Source organism: Brassica oleracea, chromosome C4 (genome assembly GCF_000695525.1).
Source record: "Brassica oleracea var. oleracea cultivar TO1000 chromosome C4, BOL, whole genome shotgun sequence".
Classification (NCBI taxonomy): domain Eukaryota; kingdom Viridiplantae; phylum Streptophyta; class Magnoliopsida; order Brassicales; family Brassicaceae; genus Brassica; species Brassica oleracea.
Window position 1 is genome coordinate 38,160,174 of NC_027751.1, and position 10,314 is coordinate 38,170,487.

The 10,314-nt window shown below is 34.9% G+C and overlaps 2 protein-coding genes across 3 annotated transcripts; both read left to right on the forward strand.

Moving 5' to 3' along the window:
• Positions 1–1,561: 1,561 nt before the first annotated feature.
• LOC106336605 (probable protein S-acyltransferase 6) lies at positions 1,562–3,755 on the forward strand. The gene is made up of 5 exons (XM_013775478.1): positions 1,562–1,645; positions 2,132–2,314; positions 2,393–2,677; positions 2,747–2,980; positions 3,053–3,755. Exons 1-5 carry the CDS (start codon positions 1,562–1,564, stop codon positions 3,485–3,487), a joined length of 1,221 nt encoding a protein of 406 aa, XP_013630932.1. The 3' UTR covers positions 3,488–3,755.
• A 607-nt stretch (positions 3,756–4,362) lies between these two features.
• LOC106337107 (double-stranded RNA-binding protein 5) lies at positions 4,363–6,156 on the forward strand. Of its 2 annotated transcripts, none has more exons than XM_013776147.1 (4): positions 4,363–4,675; positions 4,749–5,003; positions 5,078–5,297; positions 5,401–6,156. In XM_013776147.1, exons 2-4 carry the CDS (start codon positions 4,758–4,760, stop codon positions 6,066–6,068), a joined length of 1,134 nt encoding a protein of 377 aa, XP_013631601.1. In that variant the 5' UTR covers positions 4,363–4,675; positions 4,749–4,757; the 3' UTR covers positions 6,069–6,156. The 2 variants fall into 2 exon arrangements, with proteins under 2 accessions (XP_013631601.1, XP_013631600.1); XM_013776146.1 differs by having other exon boundaries at positions 4,386–4,675; positions 4,742–5,003.
• The last annotated feature ends 4,158 nt before the right edge of the window (positions 6,157–10,314 follow it).

Genomic DNA, 10,314 nt, shown 5'->3' on the forward strand with positions numbered 1-10,314 from the left:
CACCGAAGTCAATAACTCTATCATTGTCATCCCGGAGAATATTCAAATGAAATGTTCTACTTTGGACGTTATGCCAGATTCAAATATCCACCGTTGATCGCTATCACGGACCCACGTCCCATGTACAAGCAAGACTTTATCTTGCCCTGTCATCTGCAGGTTGGAGAAAAAAAAATTACTATCTCAGATCTACATCAAATGGTCCATTCCATATTGAGACAATCATTTATATCAAATACTATAATGATCATCAACTACAAATACAGATAAATACAAGGATTAGTTGGTTGTTACTGATGATTACCTGTTCGAATCTGCTGAGCATTAACTCGTTCTCTGCTTTCACCTTCGTCAATGTCTTTTTCTTACTTAACAACGAGATGGACAGACTGTCAAAAGTATATGGAATACACGATATATTGTGAGGGTGGTCTATTCTGATCCACATATTTACTGAACTCAGTAAATAGCATGCAGTTATTTTCATGAGGACGTGGCTTCTACTCTGTCCTTAAGATCTGCACAGTGCATGGTGAATATCATCAATTCATCCTTCCCGCAACGTCATCTCTCTCTCTATCACATCGTCATCTATTTAATTTGCAAAACGTCATCTATTTCTCCCTCTTTCACCGAAGACTTGTAAGCGTGGAGGGTAGAACCGGATGAGGTGAAAGACAATTGATATCCATTTAATTATGTCAAAATCACGTTCATATACTTAATTTCTCTTCCAGACTTAGCTATTTCGCCAATTAGCCCTAAAATATAACATATTTGTTTTGTGTTTGATTTCGCTTTTCATGGCTTTGGATTATCTTGTTCCTTATTCAAATATGCGTTTGATTTGGATGATGACTGTCTGAGAGACAGAGTTTAAGTTACAAAAGTTTAAGCATTATCAGTTCCTGGTTATGTTTACAAATGAGTACTGTTTATTTGATTGAAAGAAGAAACAAACAAAACAAATAATGGGCTAAGTCTAAGAGGTTAAAGACAAAAGAACAGACAAGAAGAGACATAAACTCCATTGAAACAAAGCTTCATGTTTGTCTATCGTGAAAACAGACTGAAAGTTCTGTTTTTTAAAAATAAAAAATTGTTTTTGCTGTAAAAATTGTTTTAAGTTTAATTTCCGTTATCTAATAATTTCTTTTACGAATGAAAAAGGGCAGCGTAGCCAAGTTAGGAAACAGACCACTAAGAGAATGCCACGTCATCTGATTTGGTTCTTTCACTTTCGGCTAATGAAAAGTGTTAGCTACGAACAGTCGAATTTTAAAATAATTTATTTATTGAATAGTGAGAAAACAAAAGAGTAAAGTGAGAGGAGGAAGAAGGAGAGGAAGAACCCTCTCTCTCTCTCTTTTGTTCCTCTGACTACTCATTTCATGTCGGAGACTTCCCAGAAACTAAAGAATCTCTTCAACGAAGACTAAATCTTTCTCCTTTTTCTTAGTTATCTTATCTTCGTTTCCCCCCCTTTGCTTACTTCTGAAGGAAACGAGAGATAGAGAGAGAGAAAGCCTTAGAGAAGAGAGAGAGAGAGAGAGAGAGAGAGATGTATGCAGTGACGCCTCCTCAAAGATCCGATTTGGGATCCAACTACGGTTTGCGGGTCTATCAAACATGGAAAGGAAGCAATGTTAGTTTCTTTTTCATTTATTTATAGAAGTTCTTGATTGTGTTGTTTAATGTTTGAGCTATTTTGGTAGAAATTTCTCAGTCACTGGGCTCAGATTTAGTCTGTTCTAAAATTGGAACTTGGGTTTGGTGTTACAAGTTTTGCTTTTTTTGAGGTTTCTTGTCTACAATGAATATTTATAAATGTCGTTATTAGCATAAATCAAGAAGCTTTTTGTTTCCTGTGACAACACTGTGAATAAAAATCTTAACTTTAACCAAGAACTTAGCGCATTATCCGAATAGGATTTGCTTCTTCTTACAAAGGGGCCAAAACTAGTTGATGTATATTGTTGATGTTGTGCCGTATAAATGTGACACAAAGATGAAATCTTGTTTTAGTATGAAACATTTTGAAAGTTAGTCTCCAAAGCACTTTATTATTGAACTCTTGTTAATGTTTCTTTCAACAATCCTCTTTTGTTTTTGTTTTTTTTGTTTCTTGCAGATATTTTGTCTTCAGGGAAGGTTTATATTCGGGCCAGACGCAAGATCACTTGGTCTGACAATAAGTCTCATCGTGGTCCCTGTTATAGTGTTCTGCATCTTCGTTGCAAGCAAGCTAATGGATGACTTCTCTGATACTTGGGGACTCTCAATAGTCTCTGTCGCTGTTGTCTTCACCATTTATGTGAGTACCAACCAAACCTTTCCTTTTTTTTCATTTCAAACGCTTTGTGGATTCGTAACACTTCTATGCTTCACTCAGGACATCATTCTTCTGATGCTTACATCCGGAAGAGATCCAGGGATTATCCCAAGAAACTCTCATCCCCCTGAGCCTGAAGTTATCGATGGAAACTCAGGGACAAGCCAAACTCCAAGACTCCCTCGAGTAAAGGAAGTAGAAGTTAACGGAAACATATTTAAGGTCAAGTACTGTGACACTTGCATGCTCTACAGACCACCTCGCTGCTCGCATTGCTCTATCTGCAACAACTGTGTTGAAAGATTTGACCATCACTGTCCTTGGGTTGGTCAATGTATTGCCCAAGTAAGTTCCTCTCCCTTTTCAATGTACTCTGGTCTCTGCATCAGTGTATGATTCATCTACTTTTGGCAGAGGAATTATCGGTTCTTCTTCATGTTTGTCTTCTCCACGACTCTTCTCTGTGTATACGTGTTGGCCTTTTGCTGTGTCTATATAAGGAAGATTAAAGAATCTGAAGATATAACCATTTGGAAAGCAATGCTCAAAACTCCTGCCTCCATTGCTCTTATAATCTACACATTCATATGTATGTGGTTCGTTGGAGGCTTAACATGCTTCCATCTCTATCTCATCAGCACTAATCAGGTAACCTTAAAGTCCTTTTGCCTCTCATGTCATTCTATTACACGTTTTGATCTTTTGTTTTTGTTTCTGTAGACTACATATGAGAATTTCAGATACAGTTATGACCGGCGTAGCAACCCACATAACAAAGGAGTGGTTGATAACTTTAAAGAAATCTTCTGTTCTGCGATACCTCCTTCAAAGAACAGTTTCAGAGCTATGGTACCTAGGGAAGCTCCAATGCCGCCAAGATCAGCTGTTGGCGGCGGTTTTATGAGTCCAAACATGGGAAGAGGTAACGATGAGATTGAAATGGGGAGGAAAGGTGTTTGGGCAATGGCTGAACATGGTGATGACAAGAACGTTGGTAACAATGAGCGGTTTCATGTCAACGACGATGAGTTAGGTGACATTAGGACCACAACGGATGATGATGAACAAAGTGGTAGTAGGCCTAACATTCACCCTAGGCACTCAAGCTGGGAGATGTCACCAGAGGTTATGGCCTTAGCATCAAGAAGAACTTAGAAACATCCCAAGAGCAAAAGATTGAGTTGTGTTTCAAAATGTGTTTTGGAATGTGTTTTGTATGATTTTCAGCTTTATTTATTGATGTATTTTGAGTTGTTCAGAGAAATCAATTGTGAATTAGTTTGATTTCTCAGATGTTATGAGTGCTTTTATTAGTTGTGTTCAGACAGTTAAATCTCAAATCATTGAGTTCTATTGTAATCTATTGTTTTAACAGCACTTGTCTTTCAAACAAAATGAATACAGACGATTTTGCACTGTATTATTTATAATAGCATCTTCGGGGTACATTTCTATAATTTTCTTTCTTCTAAAATAGAGATATTTGTTGTAGAGGTGAAAATGTTTTAATGTATGTTTCTATTATAGAGTTTTTCTATTTTAGAAGAAAATATAGAGGAAAATTACTTTTTATCTCTGTATTTAAAAGTGAAATAAGCATATCTCTATATTTTTTCCTATAAATAGAGAAATTCTATTATAAAAACATACATTGAAGCAATTTCATTTCCATAATAGAGTTTCTATATATTTATGATAAAATATAAAGATAGAAAGAGGAGTGGGTTGTCAAATAATTCAAAAGTTGAAACTGAATTCTTCAGACATGTGGACTAAAAGACCAGACCAGTCTTTGTTTATAGTGTTCATTGAAGCACGGCGCTGCAATAAATGCAAAAGAATCCTTTAGATTCTTCTTCAACGTTCTAAATTAATTTACTCATTGGATCTAAATCTTTTAAACAGTTAAAACTTAAAACCAAACAAGGCTCTACATAAATGAGTCTTCTCTTCAGACAAGGACTTTTCAATTCATGAACTAAATCAAACAAAGTGGTCAAACCTTGAATGTGTTGATAAAATGTAGTAACTGTTTTTAACTGAGGATGAAGATAACTGTCCAGTCAAACACCAATAGACAAAGACAATAAAGAAAGTCAATACTAGGGCTAGTTCATTCATTAGTGTTATTTTGTATGCACATGTTATGAAATTATATAAAAAGATGAACTATGTTTCAGTTGAAATGACACTATTACTGTTTTTATCTTCCTCTAGCTTCCTTTTTATTTAGAACCTTACCATGTGAGCAGAGAGCTCAAAAACCTCTGCAAAAAAAGTCCCTCTTTTAGATCATACTTTCAACACTAACTAGCCAAACCTTAGATACCAAAAATTCAGCAGGTAGGTTTTTCCTTTTGTCTTCTCTTTTAGACCTACCAGAAAAAAGATTAAAGGTTTTTTTTTCAGTTTACAGGGGGAAAACATGTATAAGAATCAGCTGCAAGAGCTTGCACAGAGAAGCTGCTTCAACTTACCATCATATACTTGCATAAGAGAAGGACCAGATCATGCTCCAAGATTCAAAGCTTCTGTTAACTTCAATGGTGAGATATTTGAGAGTCCCACTTACTGTTCCACTCTCAGACAAGCTGAGCATGCAGCTGCTGAAGTTTCACTTAATGTCCTGTCCTCTAGAGTCCCTTCTAAATCCTTGACTGCAAAGATTCTTGTAAGTTCTTTTTTCTCTTCTGTCTTTTGGTCATACAAAAAGATAAGGTGTAACATCTTTATATCACTTTCAAGGATGAGACAGGAATTTACAAGAACTTGCTACAAGAGACAGCACATAGAGCTGGTCTTGATCTGCCAATTTACACAAGTGTGAGATCAGGATCTTATCACTTCCCAGCTTTCTCTTGCACTGTGGAGCTTGCTGGGATGAGTTTCACTGGAGAATCAGCAAAGACAAAGAAACAAGCTGAGAAAAACGCAGCCATTGCAGCTTGGTCATCTTTGAAAAAAAGCAACTCAAACTACTCTCTTCCAATTTTCTATAAACCCCAAAAAGCTTATCACTTTTCTTATTGAATCAGTCCCTCTTTCTTTTCTTTTTTTCTTCTGTACAGTGTCAAGCTTGGATTCTATGGGAGGAAAAGAAAATGGTGAAGAGAAGGAACAAGAAGTAGTAGCAAGAGTACTTTCGAGATTTAAACCCAAAGAAGTGAGAAGAAGAGAGACCACAGACCAATGGAGAAGAAGAACAAGTCAACAAGATACAAACAAGGATCTGTTGTTTGAGAGATTGAGATGGATCAATCTATTAACCTATGAACATTCTTTACCATCATCATCAACAAAGAAGCAATACAAGAAAACCAGTTTCGTCTCGCATACACAAAGCCAGGCATCAATAACAAACCTTCAACCATTCAAAGGGATATCATCACAAGAAGCCAAGGCAGAGACAGAGATGATGATCACCACAAAGTCGTTTCCTTTGCCAGTGGCTGCTCATCATAAAGCCAAACCCAACGAATCATCGAGCGGCGGATATAGTAACCAAATCCCATTTTCCGACAGAGGCAGGTTCAGTTTCGTCGGAGGTTGTAATAGGCTAGCTCCAGCGGTGCAAATCAGATCAGTGATTCCAGTTTTCGCAGCTCCAGCATCGAAACCAAACCCTAGTCCTAGCACATCATCCATAAACTCTTGTTCTGTTCCAAAGACGCCGGGATTGGGAGGTCATGAGAAGAATCTAACTCAAACGAAAATTGTGGATCAGACCCATGATTAGTTAGGTGAATTTGGATAAAGGGTTAATCTCAAATTAAATCATATGTCAAGTTGTTGTTTGATTATATAAATATGATTCTGTTCTTGTTTTTTTTTTTTTTTTGAAATTTCTGGGCCGACATGAGTTTTGAATGCTTGCGTAAAGCACGGAGAACGGAAGCTGAGAGCATTAAGTTAGGGAAGAAGACGGGACGTTGCAGTTGAGAAAGAAGACCATTAAATGGGTTTTGTCTTCCTCCATTAATGCGCCGATTGCTCTGCTTCCCACTCGTTCTTCATTTATTGTTTGCTCTCTGTTCCTGTAACGTTGGTTCGAGCCAAAAGAAAATTATTAGTTCTTTTCACACACAAATTTTAATGCATCCACCACAAGTCACGTATTTTTCGGAAAACATCCCAAAACTTTTGTTGAGATAAAAAAACAACCCCAATTTTTTTTTTTATATATAGTTATAACCGATTCAATAAAGGTGTGCCATTTATCTGTTAGTATCATTTTTTCTACCTCCCTTAGTTACGCTGTTACTGACTTTACTGTCTACCGTTCTTCCTTACCTATAATGTGTCAGTTTATATTACTAATCGAATGGTTGACAAAAAAAAATTACTATCGAATGTATATCGTTTACTTATATTAGTATATAATTTCAAAGAAGTTCTATATTGGAATTTGTTTTTCAACCATTTACTAAAATGTTAGAGAATATTAATGTTCGGATAGTTTTTGTGTGTGTTAGGATAGTTACCAATTACATAATTTTTGTTACCAAAAATTGTCGGCTAAACTCATTATTATCAATTGGAAAATACAAAGTAACTACAAAAATTACATAAAGTAGATATACACCGTAGGTTAAATTAGTTAACACAAACAACTGCATTGTCGATATTTTATTTTGTCAAAGCCTTATTCTCAAACGGATTAGCAATCAATTATAGAGAAATTGCAATGTATAACCATAAAAAAATATAATATTAATATATTTTAAGAGATTGAGAGATTCAATCTGAGAATCTGAGCCGTTAGGCTTGATTTGAATATGGTATAATATTTTTTTGGAATATAGCCGTTAGGCTTGATTTGCTCTTCAGCCAAAAGGAAACTTGTGGAGCCTTCGTATGTGGACAGCTGCTGGATGTAGCCACGATCAAGAAGTCTTACTGATATGTCTCTGAGTGGCTTTGATGAAGAATATGGTCGTTGCTCCTTTGCCATAAGCTGATGAAAACTTTCCTTGAATAAATATGGAAAGTAGATGGTAAGAAGGATCCGCCTGATCCTTTGGATGCTGGTGCAGCTAAGGACGTCTTGGATGTCTTCTGAATGGTCTAGAGTATCTCCTAGTTTCCATAGATAGGTTTGGGTCGGACCAAATCGAATTGGTTGGAAACTTTCCTAAATTGATGTCGGTTTGGCCGGTTTTAGGAAATTGATTGCATCTTGGTTTTTCCTTGACCAATTCTTCTGATTTTGGGCTTTCTGGAAAGCTAAGACTTTACACTTGAAGCCCATGCTTGATTCTGGAGAAGGCCGCTTCATGTTTGGGCTGAAATCCACTTCTAATGGCTGATACTCGCAACTGGACGGGCTTGGGAACCTCCGGTTTGTAAAATTCATAACATCTTCCTCCGTGAAGATTTTCTTGTAATTCCAAGCCTCATTGATTCCTTGATGAGTTAGCCTTCTTTGAAATTTGGATTCATGGAAAAAGACCTCCTGATTGTTGAGATATTTGCCTTGGACGGAACCTCTGTCGCTGGTATCTCCTAAGTGGCCGGTTTGGACAGCTTGGTTGATCTCTGGTTCAACCGCTGATTTGATGGCCGCATCATACCTTTCCCCTTGACAAAGTTTCGACCTCGAAACTGGATAACCTGCACCAAGATAGAGCAAGTCAGCTTCAATCCCTCTTTTGATCAAGCTGAGAGTGATACACATCCAGCAGCTTGATTCCGCCATATCTATCCTTTTACTTTGCTTATTTATCTTAGTTTATTCTTCATAACATTCGTATCTCATTCATCTTTCATTTGTTTCAGGTTTTACAATCGATTTCAGACCATATCGACCAACCGGTCACATCTTTGGTTGATCCGATTTGAACGTCCAACAACCATTTGGGCGACCCAACTTCCAGCCTGCAACATTATTATATTAAGCTCCTGGACCAATTGAGCAACATTACAACATTTGAGCAAATCAAGGTGCTGGATGGTTATATCAAAAAAAATATAACCATAGTAACCACATGGTTAGAATATGCAATATATTTTTATATAATATTAATATATATACCTTTAATTAATCTCAATTTTTGATTTTTTTCTTTCTATTTTCTTCTTTTCCTCTCTCATTTTATTTGATCTATGTTTTCTTTACGGGAAAATGGCATATTCCCCTATGAACTAGCTGTTCCCAGCTTTTTCACACATGAACTTTTAAGTTATGCCAAAAACCACATGAACAATGGAAAAATGACTTATGTCCCTATGAACTAATTGTTCCCGACTATTTCACACACGAACTTTTATGCCATGCCAAAAGCCACATGAACAACTCTATTTTTTGAATTACATACACAAACTATCGATTTTAAACTAATTTCGCTAAAATCGTAAATGATGTTATTTAAAAGTTAACTTGGATTGTATGATAGGTGGAGAGACAATTTAATTTGGGTTGATAAAAACATAATACTACGTCGTTTTTTTCTTAAACTTCTTCTTTTTGTCAACTTCTCTTCTTCTTCAAAAATCGTTTTACTTTTCATCAATTGGGGATAAAATTTATTATCATGCAAAAGAATAAAACATTTTACATGATGCATAAAGAAAGAAGAGCAGAAAATACTAACTTACCAATCTCCATGTATTGTCACAAGGAACTATAAAATTGGCGCAGTCTAGGACGCTTGATTAGTTCCATAAGCGGATGTTTCTCTCAGGTTCCGGTCCTACATAGATTTATATATTCTCCTCAATCCAGAAATTAATGTCATATGATCTCTTTATACGCTTTATGTCATATAACTCGAATATATCTACCCCAACCGGTTACTATGTCATATAACTCGAAAATGCAAAATAAAATTTTTTATCCTCAATTGATGATGAAGAGTAAAAAGATTTTTGAAGAAGAAGAGCAGTTGACAAAAAGAAAAAGAAAAAAAACGACATAGTATTATGTTTTTATCAACCTAAATGAAACCGACCCTCCACTCATAAACCAAGTTAACGTTTAAACAACACTATTTACGGTTTTGGGGGAATTAGTTTAAAATCGATATTTTGTGTATGTAATTCAAAAAAAAAAGAATTGTTCATGTGGTTTTTGGCATGACTTAATAGTTTGTGTGTGAAATAGTCGGGAACAACTACTTCATAGGGGAATAAATTATTTTTCCGTTGCTCATGTGGTTTTTGGCATGACTTATAAGTTTGTGTGTTAAAAGGCCGGGAATAACTAGTTCATAGGAGAATGAACCATTTTCCCTTTTCTTTACCAATACAATTTAGCCAAACAATAATATCAAAATAAAAATACATATTTTTTACATATACTATATTTTAAATTTGTCCAAACATATATGTAATTCTTTCAAAAATAAATAAATTTTTATTAACACGGATATCTCATTCTATAATATTATGTATATAAAATAACACATCTTTAAAATCCCTCTCTCCCTCTCTCTCTCTCTCTCTCTCTCTCTCTCTCTCTCTCTCTCTCTCTCTCTCTCTCTCTCTCTCTACGTTTGATTTGTTGTATTTTGTAGTTACATAAAATATTTTATAACATCTTTATATTTGTTTTTATTTTGTAACGTAAACGGAAATAAAAAAAATTCACTTATATAAATTTCAATGTATTTTTTCGCAATAATCTTAGTCATTTCTTAAAAATTGATTTAAGATAAATTTGTATGTGACTTGATTTTCTATAATCAGAAATATTTTAATATATTAAAATTTTTACTTTGTGTTTAAAATGATATAATATGTCTCTAAATTTTAAATGTTCAAAAAATGTAAATTTTTTGAATCCTTCTTTTTAAATCAGATATTTCAAGTTTTTTTTATTATTAAATATGCTTGGAAAAAAATGTGTGAAAATTTTAATGATATATTTTTATTTATAATATTGTTTTGATTGTTTGACAACTGATGTTAATTGGTTTATAGTTATTTTCTTTTTAAATACAATTAGAATTTTTTTTTTAATTTTTAATTTCTTTGAAAAAAGGTTT

What these genes read in the sequence shown, in the direction of transcription:
- LOC106336605 (XM_013775478.1), top strand. Translation starts at nt 1,562, where the DNA reads ATGTATGCAGTGACGCCTCCTCAAAGATCCGATTTGGGATCCAACTAC. An exon ending in CTGTTGTCTTCACCATTTAT is followed by an intron (nt 2,315 to 2,392) that starts GTGAGTACCAAC and finishes TGCTTCACTCAG; the next exon opens with GACATCATTCTTCTGATGCT. An exon ending in ATCTCATCAGCACTAATCAG is followed by an intron (nt 2,981 to 3,052) that starts GTAACCTTAAAG and finishes TTGTTTCTGTAG; the next exon opens with ACTACATATGAGAATTTCAG.
- LOC106337107 (XM_013776147.1), top strand. Translation starts at nt 4,758, where the DNA reads ATGTATAAGAATCAGCTGCAAGAGCTTGCACAGAGAAGCTGCTTCAAC. An exon ending in CCTTGACTGCAAAGATTCTT is followed by an intron (nt 5,004 to 5,077) that starts GTAAGTTCTTTT and finishes ATCACTTTCAAG; the next exon opens with GATGAGACAGGAATTTACAA. An exon ending in TTGGTCATCTTTGAAAAAAA is followed by an intron (nt 5,298 to 5,400) that starts GCAACTCAAACT and finishes TCTTCTGTACAG; the next exon opens with TGTCAAGCTTGGATTCTATG.